This window comes from Phocoena phocoena, chromosome 8 (assembly GCF_963924675.1).
Source record: "Phocoena phocoena chromosome 8, mPhoPho1.1, whole genome shotgun sequence".
Classification (NCBI taxonomy): domain Eukaryota; kingdom Metazoa; phylum Chordata; class Mammalia; order Artiodactyla; family Phocoenidae; genus Phocoena; species Phocoena phocoena.
In genome coordinates this window covers 85,448,329-85,467,368 of record NC_089226.1, presented here as the reverse complement: position 1 = coordinate 85,467,368, position 19,040 = coordinate 85,448,329, and the positions used below count along the sequence as shown (strand labels likewise).

The following is a 19,040-nucleotide window of genomic DNA, read 5'->3' as shown; positions in this document are numbered from 1 at the left end:
CTTTCAGGGTGAATTCATCCAGGTCCTTCAGTGCCATCTTTAAAATGGGAATACAATATCCATGACCATGATCCAGACTGCTCATATAAAACTATGGATCCTGAAAGTACTTGGTAGTTTCTTCTTTACAAGACTTGTGACTGGTGTCATGCACAAGTAGGCCTTTAGTAATAATTTCCGAATGCAGTTATTTTCAAGGAATTCTGATGAGGCCCAAGGGACGTGAAGTTTTGCTCTACACAAGAGCAGATTATTAGCCTCCTCCTCTCCCCTTCTGCATTCCTCCCTCTTCCTAGAATTTGCCCTTGAGGTTGGAGGGGAAACCTGAACTCGAAAATCAAGTCTGGCTTCTCTCGCTTTCCCTGACCCAGGGCAAAATAGTCTCTCCCTCATTGGAGAGGCACTCTTCTCTGTGCAGAGTACTATTGGCACTTTACAGGGGCCAGTTTAACCGCAGGAGTCCGATTTTTGAAAGATGCTGAGGGAGGGAATTCTGCCGCCAGCAGATGGAGAGGAGACTGAGATCAGCTTGGTCCCTCCCAACCACGCTCCCTCTGGGATTAGCAGCCCCTGGCACTGCTCAGGCGTACCCAGCCCGTGCGGCCTCTGCTCGCACAGTTCCCGTCGCCTGTCTGGAGCGCGGACGCAGTCACAAGTCCGCACCCAGCAGAGCCGCGCTGTCTGGGGCATCTCCGCGCTCCGTGTCCGCGGACCTGGAACCTCGAACGGGCGCGAACGCCACTCGGAACGCGTGCATCTCTGTATGTGCTTATTTCGCATTCTTGTCTTTTCTTTCTTCCTCGAGCGGCCCGCTGGTTACTTTCAATCTTAGTTTACCAAAAGGGCAACGCCGAAGAGGGGCATCCCTAAAGAATGATTTAGAGGCAGCCCAGCCGCCTCTCCAAGGAGAGGTGTTCACTGAGAGACTCTCCCCGTCCCCGACGCTGGCCCCTTTAAGACGCCAACTCAGTCCTGCTGCGGAGGCTGCTGCGGCGGCGGCTGCTGCGGCAGCGGCGCGGCTGCTGCTGTTTGTATCGCTAATCCCCAGGAGCCCCGTTAAAAAAAAAAAAAAGAAAAAAGAAGGGGGGGTGGGTACCGGGCAGCTGTCTCTTTAAATGTGATTTCCTTCTATTGTATTTGAATCGTGATCAGGAAAAAGGAAATGAAACCAGAGACAGAGGGAAGCTGAGCGAAAATAGACCTTCCCGAGAGAGGAGGGAACCGGGGGAGAGAGGCGCGCAGTCCCCTCCCGGCCCCCAGGCCGCCGCCCCCTCCCTGCCCTCGGCGGCTAGCTGCGCGCCGCGACCCGGGCCGAAGGGGCGAGGGGCGAGGGGCGGCCGGAAGGTCGCGCCCCATTCCCGCGGGCGGCGCGGAGCCGGCGACAGCGCGCGAGCCGAGCCGGACCGGGCGGCGGCGGCGGCGGCGGCGGCGGCGGCGGCGGGACCGGGATGGAAGGTTAAGTCCTGAGCAGCAGCGGCAGCTGCAGCCGCCCGGGGCAGGCTGCGCGCCCCTGTCCCCGCCTCGGCCGCGGCGCGCGGCAGCCCGGTGATTCGCTCTCTCTCTTTGGCGTTTGAAGGGAGTGCGGTGACTGTCCTTGAGCGCGGAGGGGCGAGCTCGCCGCCAGAGCGCCGGAGCAAGAGGAGGCGCAGGAGCGGAGGCGGCGGCGCCCGAGCATCCGAGGGGGTCCGAGCCCCGGCAGCCGGCCAGCCCCGCGCCACAAAGGGAGCGCCCCCGCCGCCTGGCACACCACCTCCCTCCCCAATGTCCTCGGCCATCGAGAGGAAGAGCCTGGACCCGTCTGAGTAAGTGCGGCGCCCCTGCCACCCACGATGTCCACGGCCTCGCGCCCCGGGGCGGCAGGGTGGCGCGGGCGGCCGGCGAGAAGGCTCTAGGTGCGCGCCCGCAGCGTGCCCTTGGTTTCCTCTGCCTTGCGCGGGGCTCCCGCATCCTATCGGGTGACTCCGGGGACACTGTGAGAGGGGCTGGGCGGCGGGCGGCAGGAAGAGGGGGTCGACCCGGCGCCGCTGTGGGCCCCTCCCGGCTACCTGGGACTCTCCCCAAAGCCACTGCGGGCCAGAAAGTTTACACCGGAGCAGGCAGAGGGGGAGGTCGGAGGCGCGCAGGTGCAGTCCCGAGAGCCTTCAGGACTCGATTCTGCTCCTTTCTCCCCTCTCGTTCCTTCTCGGTCCCCTTTCTCTTTGTCCATTTGGTCCTGGAAAGGGGGATATTACAAGTGGAGGCCTCCCGAGTCCCCGACGGCCCCCTTCCCGGTCCGCAGGTGGAGCGGCTGCCCGCAGCGCCAGGGACCGGCGGGTAAGGAGGTGCGAGAATTCACCTCGGAGCTCACTCAGGCCTCCAGAGACTTTAGAGCAGCTAAACATGGAGTTAATCTGGATACACGTCCCCGCCTCTCCCCTCGGGGTCCACCGATGGGGACCACTGAACCTCGAAAGTTAGTGCACCATTTTGCGTATAGGTGAATTTTTTCTGGGGAGCGGAGTCTCACGGCTTTTATCACAGTCTCAAAGGGTTTGGAGTCTGGGAACCGGAGCTCTAATGAACTGCATTTGTTTTCTGAGGCTCTGACTGGTTTGAAGTAACCCCTCTTCCCAATGTTTACCTCCAGCCCATTCCTTAGTGTTAAGATGCGGAGAAAGGGTTGTTTTAAGATATCATTTAGCCGTCAGCGCAAATGCCCTTTTAAGATTCATTAGCTGTCTGGTTTTGAGAACATTTATTCCTTTGAAGTCCCCATCTAATCCTTTGAAGGGATTTGTTACACAGACCAAAGGAGCTGGTTAATGACTTGTCCATTTGTGCTTTTAAGAGGCATTTGTTTTGTTTTGTTTTCTTTTCTTTTTCTGCTTTAAAAGAATTGTGCTTTCCTGATTGAAGTACCTCCTCCTCCCAATTTCAGTCTCCTATGGTGTTTATATACCTGGGTTTTACCCTCAGTTACGAGCATAAAAGCTCAGCGTGTTCTCATAAAACACAGGAAGTACCATGATCTACTGAGAATATAAACAGCCCTATTCAATCTTGAAGGTTCAGATGCCAGTTCTATAAGGAGTCTGGTTTGTTCTAACAAAAACCCAGCTTCCTTAAATTCTCAGGAGAAAGATAACATTCCTTTTTAAAAGTATATATCTACGAAAACACTGGGTTTAAAGGGTGGTTTGCTCTTTTTTTTTTTTAACAAACCGAGAATTACAACTTAGCCCTGAGTTTTCAGAGCCTGGGCAAGACCATAGTAATACAATAAGAGAGTGAATGGGATGAATTACCTTTGAAAGGCTCCTAATGCCTTTTCGATCAGTAGAACTCAATCACTAAGCCTTTTATTAGAAGATAAATCTGGAGGTTTCAGTTCCCTGAAGGGAGTGTTTCTCTTTTCAAAGTTTGTGCTTTTTCACTGAGATTGGAAAATTGAAACATCTTTACCTCATAACACAGCAGGCACCTACTGAAGGGTGTTCTTCTCCATCCTTTGCTTCACTATTTGCCCAATGCAGACAAGCTCTCATTGGAGATGGACCAGCTCATTGAGAAATTACTGCAGCACATTTTTTCCCTATCGCTCTTGGAAATTGTTGAGAAATTATCCCAGAAATCCAGGCCGAAGTGTGTTTAGGTATAATATTCAGATAGGCTCTAGGAGAATATAAAATATTAGGGAGTGAATCCCACTCAGTTATTGGCTTGGAACATCCACCAAAGATAATGTGATATTATCATTAATTATAGAAAGATAGAAGCAATATCTTATCCTATCCTTTCCTATCTCATCTCAGGCCATCACAATAGCTCTTTTGCTTACCATTTCTACTGCGAACCACTATTCTACCAGAAGCTTCATTGTGTACATACTTGGGTCAGTGGAGCTGAGGTCAGTCTGATCAGCATCTCCAAATTACACACAGAAATTTGCCAAGGCATATGCAAATGAAACATTTAGACAGAAAGACAGCCAGAATTCACACAGAGATTTCCTCTACTGGGCCACCAGTGGCCCCTACCGCCTCCCTGTGAGTAACAAGAGCAGTTCATTTTAATTCCAGGCAGTTTTGCACCAGCTAAGTGCAAATTCTCTTCTTTCACAGTTGGTTGGCAGGCTCAGCATCAGGGCATCCAGCAGTGTTGAGGTTCCATGAGCGTTTCTGAAAGCCTAAAGTAAGACCATGGGCTGTGGAAAGGGAAGAGATGCGATTCTGAGGTGATGCGTGTGAAAATGCTGGTGTTTTATTTTTCAGGAGGGTGAATGGAAGTCTTTATGTATAACCCGTGGAAACAAAGAAAAGCAAGCCAGGCTTCAGTGAATTCTTAAAACTATTCAAAGTCTTGAGTTCTTAGGAGGAAACTGGTTTGGGTTTTACATTTCCCTGTTCTAAAAGGAGATCATCTCACAAAGGACCCTCATACTTGATCTACAAAGTGTGGGCTCGGTTTCAGTAGCCCTAAATATTCACAGGGAGGTATGCACATTACAGACAGAGTCACCTGAAGCTGTCAGAGTGTGTTATCAACACTGGTTCCCTGAGCCTTGTCATCCCTAGGTGTAAAGGACGCTGAGTGCTGTGGGCACAGGCCAATCAGGACACAAGGTCACTTGGTAAGTTAGCGTCAGCTGGAAATAGGAGACACAGATTTATACCCTCAAAGTACCAAGGGGGAAACTCCCTTTGGGAATTTCACAGTTGGAGGCAGTTCCATTTTTCAAAACATAATAGAATTTTGAAAAATAGATTTGTGTTTGAGTGAGGTTCAAGAAAGCACTTGTTAATTGTCACAGATCAACAGGTATACTGTTTTTCCTGTGTCCCATCTGGTGAGAGAATCATTTCTCCCACTCCCTTTATTTTCTTTTGGCAAATAAAGTTATTTCTTTTAAAATGTAAAACAGAAGTATTCAGATTCCAGTGAAACAAAGTGAACTGGAGACACCGTATGACATTGTAGTGAAAGAACACACATCACAGGCTCACTCTTAACAATTGCCTGGGTGGAGATTTCAGAGTCTGTTTAATTGCCTTCTACTCTCTCGAAAATAATTATTGCCCCTCTCCCCATTTTCTTTCCTAAATCAACTTCATCCGCATCAGTTTTGCTGCTGTAAAAATGTTGACGTGCAGAAAGTTCTGTTTGACGTCCTTTATAAGTTTAACAGTGGCCTTAATTAACACCTGAGATTTTTCTCCAAGGATTCATTCAGTAAGAAGGATGGGATGCGGAATTTCTATTAAAAGATAATAATAATGAGAATTTCTATTATATCCTGATGGAATTTTTATCTTGGAAAGAGAAAGCAACCTAAAATAACTTGGGGTCCCTTTCTTCTTTCTTCCTTCCTCACCTATGCTTTTGTGCAGTTGGGAACGGTTTGAGGCAGGATGGCACGGAGATTCAAAAGGGAATTTGCAGATTCTTAGCCCTCTAGGAAGTCACTGTCCTGGCAGCAAGCAACTCTTATAGTCCTGGGTGCCTCCTCTGGGTTTGGGCAGTGCCCTTGGGTCCTGGGTATGTGAGGAGGAAAGAGGAGAGGTGTGGAGATGGAGTAGGAGGGAGATAAAGAAGAGAGATCACAGGTGCCGAGAAAGTGGGGCTGGACTGTGGGTAGGGGTGCAGTACCACCTGCAGTTGCCTTGGTGCCTCTTGGTGCCCTGCACTTGCTTCTTCCGGGATCTAGGATGTAGGGTCTAGCTCTCTCCTGTCCTAACCCAAGGCTGGCAGGGTCTCTCTGCAGTCTGCCCTAGGTATAAGCTGTCCCCTCCTTTCTCCTATGTCACCTACAGACAATTGAATGAGGTTTCCTTTTGGGCACAGCATGACTCCTGACCCCTCTCCCGTGCTTGTCTCCCCAAGATGAGGTCATCCCTAATGCTTGGCCTTCTTTCCAGGGAGCCAGTGGATGAGGTGCTGCAGATACCCCCATCCCTGCTGACATGTGGAGGCTGCCAGCAGAACATCGGGGACCGCTACTTCCTGAAGGCCATCGACCAGTACTGGCACGAGGACTGCCTCAGCTGTGACCTCTGCGGGTGCCGGCTGGGCGAGGTGGGCCGGCGTCTCTACTACAAGCTGGGCAGGAAGCTCTGCCGCAGAGACTATCTCAGGTACTGTCCTCGCTGCCCTCCTGGGGCTGTGGGTCTGTCTCCCCCAGTGCCTGCCTTTTGCCCCAGTGAGGTCAGGCTGGGTCTCAGCTGCCCGATGCAGGGAAGCAGTCGGCCTTTCTTCCTGTTCGAGAAGCATGTTCTCAGGGATACATTCCTGCATGGTCAAATTCTAATATTTTAAAGGCAAGAGAGTGATGAACACAGAATTCAGAATAGCGGTTCCCTCTGTGGGGCAGAAAAGGGGAGAAGGTTGGGGAGAAGGCACAGGACGTGCCAAAGGAACTGGGAGCTTTGTAGTTTCTAAGTTTGAGTGTGGGCTCCTAGGAGCTCATTTAATGCTTCAGAATATACCTATAGGTTCCAAATAGTCTTTCGTAAGATTCCAATATTATGTGATGAGAAATTTAAAAATAGAAAGCATGATCTCGCCACGGCATTCCAAGGATTTGACGGTCACAGCAGGAAGGCCCTGAAGTCAGCTGTAGGTTTGAGCCCCGGCACCACTGCTTTCTAGCTCTGTGACCTTGGACAAGTTACGTAACCTTCCTAAGCCTCGATTTCCTCATCTGTAAAATGGGGATAACAGCGATACCTACTTCCAAGAAGGGGTGGGAATTAGATGGGGTGATACATGTAAAGTGCTGGGCTTGGTGCATGAGTATGAGGATGAAATAGATGTTAGCTGCTCATGACATTTATCATTAGAGTCTTTTCCGATCTAATGAACAAAGAAATGGAAGAATGGAAAGGCAAAATAGGAACTCTAGAACACCCAGTGAGACAGGCACTGAGGCCATCTTGGATGCTCTGGGTCATGAGTTTGGCTATGTGAATTTTCCAGCACTCAGATGAGTGCCTTTGCCCGGAATGTTCTAGCATTTCCAGTTTCATATTAGCTGCTGCAGAGGTAACTCTGTGCCCTCTGCTGTCAAATCTGCTTAACTGTGTAGCTGTCAGATTTTTGCCATCTTCCTGTGGCAGAGGGTCTGTGGAGCATGGAGCCCTAATACATTAGAACCACCCAAACCAGGGAAGCTTGTTTAGACTCCAGCGCCCTTGGCTGCCAGGCCAGCTCTTTCTCCCAAACCTGCCCTCAGAGCATTTTACATTAAAAAAAAAAAAAAAATGCAGGCAATTCCATGGTGAAGGAAGCTTATCTGTTCACCCAGAGACTGACAGAGTAAGCTCCCCACCCCCAAATTTCCTGATAAAGTCCTTGCAAATTTGGTGGTTCAGAGAAAAGAAGGCAGGTTTCCAAGGATCATGATTTTAATTTTGGTCAATTTTTTATTAAGTAACAAGAAAACAGAACTGGGATAAATAGAGACCTGGTTCTGCTCGCTCTCAGTTTGCCAAGACACTGCAGAAAGCAGACGGGTAAATGATTCCCATTGGGCCCCCTGACTACATCCCTGTCAAATCATTTGAATCTTATTAAATGAAGTACAGATTGAGTAAGGTCAAAAGAGCCCGGGCTTCTCCCTATTTCTGCGGTTTTTATATAACATTCAAGAATAAACCCCGTGCTGCCCGGGCTTGTTAATCTCTTGCATTTTTAAAAAGGAGAGAAAAAAAACAGTCTGGGAGAACCCCGTGTTAATTAACCTGTGTCTCGGTGACATGAAATAATTCTTCTCCCTGTTACATTCCTAGGCAACATGTTAATTAACTCTGTGTTAGTGCAAGCGTTTCCAGCCATCCTTTCATATTTATATTATTGTTATTAAAATGGGCAGGAGGGAGCTTCAGACATGACATCTCTTGACGGAGGAGAAAAATCATTTCTTGCTGCAGGCATGGCCCTTTAGCCATGGACTTGTTTGCTTGCATTCTTGACATATCTGGCAGTGTCTTTGCAAAAGGCAAGTTGGAGGAGTGAGGAAGTGGGTTCTATGATGGGGTTCAGTCCTTCTCCCCCTGCCCACCCACCCCTGCCCCAGGAGAACTTCTCCCCCTGAGGGTTTCCAGTGTTTGACTTGCCTGTTACAGTCCTTTTCAGACATTTAGCCTCAAATATTCATGAGACCCCCATGCAGAACCTAAATAAACCCTGTGCTCTTATGTTGTTTTCTTGGGAACCGGAGAGTAACTGTTAATATCAGTGCCCAGCCCAGATCCCCCCTTGGATCACTTTTTACCAGTTTTTGTGTGCAGTGCCTCCCCACCCCTAAGTGTTTTACTTTCAACAGCCAGCACCTGTGTCTGTTAAAGCCAGAAGTGTGCCCACTGCCCACCCCCCCCATGCCCAACAGACCTGGCCCAGTGGCTGGCACTGTCAGAGACCAAAGTCCTGCAATCTTGCCGGGAACCAGGGCCGCTTGGAGACATAACTTACACCCCAGAGTCCCCGTGTAGTCAGGCTGAAGCTCCCCTCGAGTGTGCAACTTTGCTTGCCTTGCACCCCTTCTGTCCGGCTTCCCTTGCCACCTTACCTGTTTTCCCTGATGACACATCCTTAACAAATCCTGGTCTCAGGGTCTATTTCTGGGATATCCAGCCTAAGGCACCAATTCTTGGTGCCAGAGGTGAACGCCCAAGTTAGATGTCAAGTCCTGGCTATTTTCACCATTAGTGAAGTCCCAGCGAACCAGAGCTTGCAAGGGCCTGCAGAGGCCTTCTCTTCCAGTTCTCTTGCATTATAGCTTAAGACACAGAAGCCAGGGCAGAGGGTGTCATTGGCTCTGGGGCACCCGGCTAGTTAGAGGTGATGCTGGGACCTGAACTTGTCTCCCAAATACAAGTCCTTCATCCTTCCCTTCGTTAGCTGCCTGACGTGTGTTGTAATTTACCCCCAACTTCCCTTTAATAAACGCTCTCCTTCCGTAAGGGTCACACCCCCCAGGTGGTTGGCTTCATTCCACACACACTGTTTTGTAAGTCACTTGGACCCAAACTCAACTTACTGAACAATCAGGAAATCAGAACTGTCTTTCCACTCTGTGACCTCCAGGGTGGCAGTTCCCTACAGCTCCACCATCTGCTGCCTTGGGATAAAATGTTCTCCCCCAGTAATGAGTTTGCTCCCAGGTGGTGCCTTGAAAACACTCAGAGCTCTTCAAATGGAAAGCGGGATTCGGAGGGAAATTAGCTGGCCTGGCTGTAACCATGAGTTCTCTACCCACAGACCACGTCTTCCTGGTTCCATTAATTTTGTTCATGTGTTTCAAAATTTGTCAACTGCCCTCATCTCCCCTAGAACCTCTCAGAACGTACCAGTTGATTCTCTGCTCTTCTGAAGTTAGTAAGAACTTCCAAGAAGAACAGGCATTCACCTAAAACCACCCTGAAGGCTTTCCGTGGAAAGGACCTGCTGACATGCCATGTAATCAGGCATGTGGGAAAATGACTTCTGGCAGCAAGACTGGCCCTGTTGGAATACCCCCAAGATGTGTTAAAACCCAGCCAGCGCTGGCTTTGCCCTTGAACGCTGGTGCTTTGACATGCTGCGTCCATCCTTTAACAGCCGGGTGAGGGGCATGCTGTGATCACTGCCAAGCTCAGAGGAATCAGAGGTCTCACCAGGGTCACTCAGGTACTCAGGGCTAGTCCTGGCTGAACCCAAGTCTTCTGATTCCAGTGCTTGTGTTATCCCACTCTTGCGGGCTGATTCTCAAGCTTCAGCCTGCATCAGAATCACCTGGCTGTGCTCAGGACCACACAGACGGCTGGGCCTCACCCGCAGAGCTTCTCAATCAGGAGGGCCTGAGTGAACATTTCTAACAAGTTCCCGGGTGATGCAAATTCGGCTGGTCCCAGGACCACACTTTGAGGACCACTGCACTAGGCTCCACCATATTGCGTCTCCCACTTCGGCACTACATGTTGCTTAATATAAGTAACCTGTCAGCTGAGACTTAGGAGAGTCTTGATTTCAATGTCAGAAGAGAAGTTTCTCCAGAGACTCATGCCATTGGGGCAGCGAGGATCTCGAATTAAGATCTTCCATTCTATGTGGAGAAATGCTGCCCATCCTCCAGATGTCCGAGGCACGATTCACTATACCGCATGTTTTCGGTTGAACTCCCTCTGTCTCCCAGAAGCTGGGGTCCCAGCAAACAATCATGTGGAGATGGCCTTGGTACCTTTGAAGGAATTCAAGACCAACTCTCCCCATGGGTGTAATTAGTGGCTGTTGATGTGATAGAATTTGGGAGCCTCAGAAAGATGCCATTTCATTGCATTCCTGGTCAGTTTCCTCTCAAAGGGGCCTCTGGGGTTTACTCCTGGCCCCTCTTCTAAAATGAAAGTTCCCCTGGGAAGAGACACACAACCCATGCCTAACCTCTGAAATCACTTCAGCTGAGAGTCTTTTCCACAGAGGTGGGGCCCGGGGCAACCTGGAGGCGTGGAGGGTGGTGGCTGCAGGCAGGGAGAGAGCTCAGAAAAGGGACGAGTTATGCCAAACACAAATGCCACAGATACGGTCTCATCCCAGAGGACCCACTTCTAGGAAGCACTGCGAACAAGTCAGCCATCGATCTGGACCCAGCTCTTCCTCGCTGGGACGTCTTGGGAATCCAGCCTACAGCATGGAACCCATCCTCAGGCCCTTTCTTCCAGTATTATCTGTGCCACTGTCTCTTTAGCTCTTCTCTCTGTTTTCTCCCCAGGCTCTTTGGCCAGGACGGCCTCTGCGCATCCTGTGACAGGCGGATCCGTGCCTATGAGATGACGATGCGGGTGAGGGACAAAGTGTATCACCTGGAATGTTTCAAATGTGCCGCCTGTCAGAAGCATTTCTGTGTGGGTGACAGATACCTCCTCATCAACTCCGATATAGTGTGTGAACAGGACATCTATGAGTGGACTAAGGTCAATGGGATGATATAGGCCAGATGCCCCCAGCATCTCTGGAGAGGTGTTTCACTGAAGTCACTGTCTCCGTGGGGTCTTCACTCTTAGGCTTTTGGGGGATTTGAGGGTGGGCTGAGACATTTCTTAGGGGATGAAAGACCCTAATTGGGGATGAAAGACCCTAATTGGACACCAAGAACCAATACACAGCATCCAAGTGACATAATGCAAGGGGGCAAAACTTAAACGTGACAAAATGACTGGCCTTGAGGGAGAATTTATGGACAATGGCCACAGCCTGTGGGTAATAACTGACATGATTAGTGAGGGAGAGAGTGTTCTGTGCCGTCATGATGGAACTTCCCATCTACAGATGGGGACTTGTTCTGCCCAGACTTGTTATGTCTTTAACCCTTGAAAACTAGAGATGTGCAGTTGATCTCTTTTCTTCCCGGCTTTTATGAGAACCCTGTTCCAACCACTGTCCTCCACACGAGGGAAGGACAGAGAGAAGAGTGGCCGTCCTTTTCTTCTTGGCCACTTTCCCAAGGCCTTAAGCTTTGGACCCAAGGGACACTGCATGGAGACAACATTTCAGTTGAGAATGAAAACTGCAACTTTTAACCAAACAATTCTTTAAAGCAATGCGGATGGATCACTGTTTCTAGACACCTTAGTTTTGAAGTGAGGAGTTCCACAGATTGTTTCTATACAAATGTAAATCTAAAAAAAAAAAGTTCTTCACCTATTTTATTATCTTAGATTATATCAAAGTATTTGTTGTGTGTAGTTTAAAAAAACTCTGAGGACAATAAAAATGACTGACTAAAATACAGTGTTGTTTACCTGGTAATGACTTACAATTTGGGATGGCAGGAAAAAAAATGGCTTTTTATATTGTAAAGGAGAAGTAAATAAGCAATTTACTTTTAGGTCAAATAAAAACAAGTTTATGGCTAGGGTTTATATGAGGCAGGCACGTTTCTATATTACTAGCAATTAGTATCTAACGGGTCATCATGTAGCTCAGAGGGATGTAGAATAATTAGATTGCTATTGTAAAACCTGCATTTCACTTCAGCATTGTATAGAGTGAACAGAAGGCAAGATCTTTGCCTTTGGGAAACCTGTAACCTAGGAAGGACACAAATACATAAAACAGATTCCCTTGGGAGAGAAGGTAATTACCTAGTTTGAAATGTGGCAAAGATGCTGAACTTGACACTTCGATTTTCCAAGAGTGTGTCTCAGGGTATTTTATGACAAGTGGTTAAGAGAACCTTACCTTGAGGATTTAAAGCAGGCACCTTGTCTGTGCGGTTGCCTTTCACCGCATCCAGGCAGCCATGAACTGACTCAGAGCGCCACCTGCTGGTCATCACCTCTCAGCTCACTAGTTCAAGAACGTCCCAATGAAAGACTAACGGGAGATGTATTTCAATTGTTACATTAAAATGTTGGCAAGTACCAAGAAGTCTTAATGTGTTTAATTATCAAGACATCAGAAACATGCATCTAGTGCTACAATTAATTAACTGTGATATTCCTTTAAAAAGTTCATCACTAGGGTTTGCTTGGTTTTTTTCTTCTTCTGGAGAAATAATTAAGTGATGGCTCTCTTGGTCTGTAAAATACTAAAAGTGGTTGGGAAGTTTGACTGCTTAGGGTGGCCTATTTAAAACAAATCTAGTTATACTGAATTTCGACTAGGTGTTGGTAAGGGACTTCCAGTGAGGGGATATTTGTTCTAAATCAACAAAGGGAAGTGGTTCTCCGATTGTGGTCCATGAACCAGCAATATCAGCATCACTTGAGAACTTATTAAAAATGAAGATTCATGGGCTCCATCCCAGACAGAGTGAGTCGGAAATGCTGGGGATGGGGTTCAGCAATCTGTGTTTTAACAAAGCCCTAAAGATGATTCTGACTCATGCTGAGGCTTAAAAATGTTCTGAAACATCCCCCAGTTTGGTAGATCATCTGCTCTAAGTTGTTAATAGTTAGTATTTGACACAATGGTTAATCACTGAGTAACTTTTCCACATGTAGACCAACTCTGTCTTCCCCTGGTCCCTAAGCTGAAAACCTTTACATAATTCTGTCACTCGGCTAGCCGTTGTCATCTACCAGATCAATCACAATTCAATCCACCATTTTTAACCATATCGACATTAATAATAATAATAGATTTTAGTTATGTGGATGATCCTATGTGCAGTATTTGGTCAAAATAAAAATGGTTCTTGCTTTTGAAATGTAAACTTTATTCTTAATCCCCATGATAGTATAATACACATAAGATTCAGGAGCTCAGCCAATACCTTTGCTATCCTCAACAAAGCGATAATTAACGTTTTCTATTTGTCCATGGCATCATTTTGCAGAATTGTGAATGCATAGGCAGAGTCTTTGTGGTAAGTCACCCCAGGGGCCCAAATGTCTAACCCACAACTGACTTGAGAGGAAGGACATGTAAAGAGAGGGACCAGCTCCCAGAATCTACCCTGGTGGTCCTTGCCTGAGCATGCAGGCTGTGTGCCCAAGACCCAGAGGCAGAGAACCAGGCATCTGCACCCTTCCCCCGTCCATGACTTACTTCAGCAATTTGGTGGAACATTTCACTTCCTCTTACCTTATTAACGTCTTGTAACCTGAACCAGCTTCCTTTTATTGCCGTCTCTAATAGAATCACTGCTTCTCAGGGAATCTTGGAATCCTACAAAGTTACAACAGAGCAGTGGCTAGGAGCTCTATCATCATAAGACTGGGATATGAATGGCAATGATGTGACTTAATTATTTAACAAACATTTACACAGCAGTTACCACGTGCCAGGCACTCTTCTAGGGGCTGTACAAATAGCAACTCCTTTAAGTGACAGAACAGCGCCATGTGTCAGTTTCTATTTATTATCATCCACATTGACTCCCGGGGAAACTGCAGCACAGACAGGCTTAGTCACCTGCCTGAGGTCCTACGGCTAATAAAGGGCAGAAGTAGCCTGTAACTGAGGCCTCACCCTGTGCTCTGCTGCCTCTCTTAGGCTCACCTCCTTGACCCTCAGGTTTCTCACCTGCAAAATAGGGAAAATGAATACCTTTCTCCCCAGGTTATTTGAAACCATTCGAGTACAGTCTAGCCAGAAATGTAACCAAAGTACAATGATATGAGATTAGCACCATAATAAAGATATGTCAAAAGTGCTATGGAAACACAGATGAGGGAACAAACAGATGAGGGAACATTGGCCCCTGGGCGGCTATCTGGAGTAAAGCAGAAGTGACATTTCAAATGCCCCTGGACCAGCAAGGAGGTGACACAGGCAAGAGCAAAGACTCAGAGACCTTGACCTAGTGGAGCAGGTAGTCAAGTGAGCCCAGAGTTTTCATGGTGGTGGTGGTGGAGATGGTGAGCTTTGGCTGGAGGGGGGCCTGGGCCAGTGAGTAAATAACAGGGGAGATGAGGTCTTGCACAGTTTTGAGACTGAATGGCAAATCAAAATCCAAGCCCAGGAATCTCTGAGAGGTGGAGGGAGGGTGCAAGGAAGGTATAACAGGGGCCTGGAACATCTTATTATGCTAGAAAATAAGGAACTGCTTTGAAAAAAAGTGATGTAGGCATGCCACAAGGACAAAGAAGCCAGCTTGAAGGGGCTGGCCAATCTGGAGCAATTTGACTACCAAAATAATTAAGGATAGTAATGAGTTACAAAGTGTTGGGGGGGAAATAAGAATTCGTGAGTTCATACCAATAATAAATAAGTGGAGAGAAGAAAGGGCTCTTGTTTACAGCAGAATCTTGAATGCCAACAGGTAAATGTGAAGAGAGTGTGGGAGTTGGCAAGTCATCATTCTGCAACTATCATAGTGAAATGATAGACTCAAGCAAGAATCATCAAGAGTTGCTAAATTTCAACAAAGAGAGAGCAGGATACTTGGACGGGCTTAAAGTACCTTTCCATATATTGTTATTCGTTGCAAGGGGGAAACCCGTAATTACACAGTGGAGACATTGGACAGTACCCTGACCAGGTGATCAGTGAGGAGCGGATGGACCATGTGTGCCTCCAGATGTGATTCTCTGTGAGGGACATACCATCACTGTTTTAGGATTCCTCCTGAGAATGCATAGCGTGAATCTAAGTATGAGACAAATTACCAGGCAAACTCAAAACGATGAACATTGTATTTTTAAAAAGGGAGGAGATGGGACTCTATTTTCAAAAATGTCAGTGTCATAAAGAATAAAGAGGGCTTCCCTGGTGGCGCAGTGGTTGAGAGTCCTCCTGCTGATGCAGGGGACACGGGTTTGTGCCCCGGTCCGGGAAGATCCACGTGCCGTGGAGTGGCTGGGCCCGTGAGCCATAGCCACTGAGCCTGCGCGTCCGGAGCCTGTGCTCCGCAACGGGAGAGGCCACAACAGTGAGATGCCCGCGTATGGAAAAAAAAAAAAAAAAAAAAAAAAAAAAGAATAAAGAAAAGCTGTGGGAATGTTCCAGATTCAAGAAGGCTAAGGAGACCTGACAACTAAGTCCAATACCTGGCCCTTTAACTTCCCTTCAGCACTGGAGGGGGAAAATGCTATAGAGGATATCATTGGGGCAATTGATAACATTGAAATATGAGAGGGTAGATTAGTTCAAATTATTGCACAAATGCTAAATTTATTGTGGTTGACAACTGTACTGTGGTTACATAAGAGACTATCCCTATTTTTAGGAAATACACAGTGAAATATTTAGGACAAAATGTTCATGACATATGGAACTTAGTCTCAAATAATTAAGGAAAATTTACATGTGTGGTGTGTGTGTGTGTCTGCTGTGTGTGTGTAGAAAGAGAGAGACAGAGACAGAGAGAGGGCAGGGTGGGAGGAGTAAATGGCAAAGCAAATGGGTAAAAATGTTAACAGGTGAATCTAGGTATGGGATACACAGGTACACTATTTTTATTCATGCATTTTTCTATCAGTTTGACACGTTTACAAATAAAAAGTTTTTTTAAACTTTAGAAATCTTGACCTTTTCTTTTTGGGAGCTTTTGATTTAATTAGGAGAAGAATAAGAGAGATGATAAAGAGAGGGAAAATATAGTTTGCAAGTCAGTGATACTCTACTATTCGTTTCTCACAATTTTAATGTACTTCTAGCCTTAGAAGTAAAGTTCATGTGTCTCAAGCCAGCAGTTCCTTGCAAACACACACATGTAATGTAAATGATGTGTCTAGGAGGATTCACTTAGTGCCAGTGAAGCAGGTTATATCTCAACCTTATAAAATGAGCTTGATACAAATTCTTCATTTCCTTTGAAATTAGGATCAAGATGTGATCATCTGGCTCTGAAATGTGTGTATTTTAGGACCAGGAATCTAAGCTATAATGTTTTGTACGTAGATCTAAGAATTGAGTTGAAAGAAGTTTCAAAGCACTAAAGTGACTTTCGTCCTCTACCAGTGGCTGTGTGTTAATTCTCCCAGAAAACCATCATTTCTCTGAGTTAATAGAATCTTTGAAGCTAAATCAAGTCAATTTCCATTGTAACGTTGTGAAGCTTTTGAACTGGGCTCACGGAATTATCCTACTTGATGGCCACCTTGAAGACGGCTTTGAGGTGATCCTAAGAAAACCCACAGCCACAGCTTCTGTGTGTCACGGCCTTTCCACCCCACCTGATTCAGTCTCATTACTTAATGAGCAGCTCAGGCCAAATGCCCCCCACCCCACCCTTTAGATAAATAGTAGGTAAAATAGATATAAAGGCAATCTAATGTGGTAGAAAGAACCCTGAAATGGAAATTGGAAATGTGATTTTGCCTCCAATTAGGGTTATGTCTTCAGGCAGACCTCAGTTTCCTCATCTGCAAAATAAAGAATGTATTACAGATTATCTCTAGGAATTTGCTACTCAAATTTTGGTTTACAGACAGGGAAGTGTGGGAATTGGGAATAAGCATTTGTAGTAGCTGGTCTCCAAGATGCCTCCAGAGATTCTCGCCTCCTGGCCTCAGGCTTATGCGGTCTCCGCCCACATCAAATAGGGCTAACCTGTCTAACCAACAGGATATTGCAGAGATGATAGAGTATGATGTCTGATGTTAGGTCATAAAGGACTCTGCGGCTTCTACCGAGCTCCCTCTTGGATGACTTGCTCCGAAGAAAACCAGCTACCATGCCTTAAAGGTGCTCCATCAGCTCTATGGGGAGGTCCATGCGGTAAAAGGAACTGAGGCCTCTTGCCATCAGCCAGCACTTGCCTGTCCTATGAAGAAGCCATCTTGAAAGCAGATCCTCAAGCCCCAGTCAGGTTTTCAGGTGACTGCAACCCTGGCACACCTTGAATGTAACCTCACGAGAGACTCCTAAGCCAGAATTAGTCGATTAAGCTGCTTCTGAATTTCTGACCCACAGAAATTATGTAAGATAAATAATTGTTTTAAGTCACTGAGTTCTGAGGTATTTTATAATGTGGCAAGACATAATTAAAACACATTTAGAAACTTTTATTTTTATTTTTTTGCGGTATGCGGGCCTCTCACTGTTGTGGCCTCTCCTGTTGTGGAGCACAGGCTCCGGACGCGCAGGCTCACGGGCCCAGCCGCTCCATGGCATGTGGGATCTTCCCGGACCGGGGCACGAGCCCATGTCCCCTGCATCGGCAGGCGGACTCTCAACCACTGCACCACCAGGGAAGCCCGAGAAATAACGGTGGCTTGGACGAGGGTGTTTGCAGTGAGGATGGAGAAAAGGCAACAGGTTCAAGATGTATTTCAGAGGTAGCTGAAATTACTTAGTGACACTAAAAAAATGGTTGTTTTCTTGTTATTATTATTAATAGGGACTTCTTAAACATCTTGGGCGTCAGTTTTTGCTGATGAAACATTGTCTTCATAGTGTTTGTTGCAACACAATTTGCCATGTTCTCTAAGGTTTTACTTGCTTCGTGTGATCAGAGGAAATGAGCTACTAAGAAAAGAAAATTTTTCAGGTTTTTCTGGTGGCACAGTGGTTAAGAATCTGCCTTCCAATGCAGGGGTCATGGGTTTGAGCCCTGGTCCGGGAAGACCCCACATGGTGCGAAGCAACTAAGCCCGTGTGCCACAATTACTGAGCCTGTGCTCTAGAGCCCACAAGCCACAACTACTGAGCCTGCGTGCTGCAACTACTGAAGCCTGTGCGCCTAGAGCCTGTGCTCCACAACAAGAGAAGCCACCGCAATGAGAAGCCTGCGTGCCACAACTAGAGAAAGACTGTGCACAGCAACAAAGACCCAACTCAGCCAAAAATAAAAATAAATAAAATAAATAAATTTATTTTAAAAAAAAGAAAACTTTCATTTGAATATAGACAAATATTTCCTTCCTTACCCGGTGCTTGAAGAAAAAAAAAGATAGTTGGTCTTAGGTTCTGGGTAATTGGTATTGTTAGAAAAGAATGTGAATCTTCTTTTTTAAATTGAGGTAACTGGTTTAAAACATTATATGTTTCACATGTATTTCTGTACACACTAGAGCGTGCTCAGCACCAAAAATTTAGTTTCCAACCGTCACCATACAGTTGATCCCCTTTACCCATTTTGCCTTCCTCCCACCCCTTCTCCCTCTGGTAACCACTAGAATGTGAATCTTCTGATCCTGCCTGCCACGGCTTATAACAAAACCAAGGTGCCCAATGATGAGTATACCCAGCATACACCCAGAACAAAGGGAAGGTAGGATGCATCAGACCCAGCTGTACACAAAGATGTAGTAGAATCTGAACTGGAGAACGTTTAGTTTGGGCAAGATGGTCACCTAGGATAACCTACCACACCTATAAATGCTGAATAAAACCAATCCAAAGATATTTAAACACAAAATTGAGCTGCAAGAAAAGCAAACATAGAAAATATTAGGTCCAGAAATAAATAGAGGTGGGAAGAACTGCGTAAAGCTGATCCTGAGATGCCCTGGGGGAGTTACTGGCCACTGCAATCTGGCTGCATGCAGGGATTAAGAGATGAGAATTGTTGTGAAGTGGGAGATTGGAAGCAAAAACCTACATAAAAGCAGAGATGGCAAAGGGCCACATCCACAGTGAAAGGGTAGACCGGAAAAAAAAATACCTATCCACAGTCTCAGAGAGATGTCAAGGAAGTTTGT

At 46.8% G+C, this 19,040-nt stretch overlaps 1 protein-coding gene across 1 annotated transcript; it reads left to right on the top strand.

The window, feature by feature from the left end:
• The first annotated feature begins 524 nt into the window (after positions 1-524).
• LMO2 (LIM domain only 2) lies at positions 525-11,736 on the top strand. The gene is made up of 4 exons (XM_065882001.1): positions 525-761; positions 1,577-1,802; positions 5,895-6,110; positions 10,721-11,736. Exons 2-4 carry the CDS (start codon positions 1,762-1,764, stop codon positions 10,938-10,940), a joined length of 477 nt encoding a protein of 158 aa, XP_065738073.1. The 5' UTR covers positions 525-761; positions 1,577-1,761; the 3' UTR covers positions 10,941-11,736.
• Positions 11,737-19,040: the final 7,304 nt, after the last annotated feature.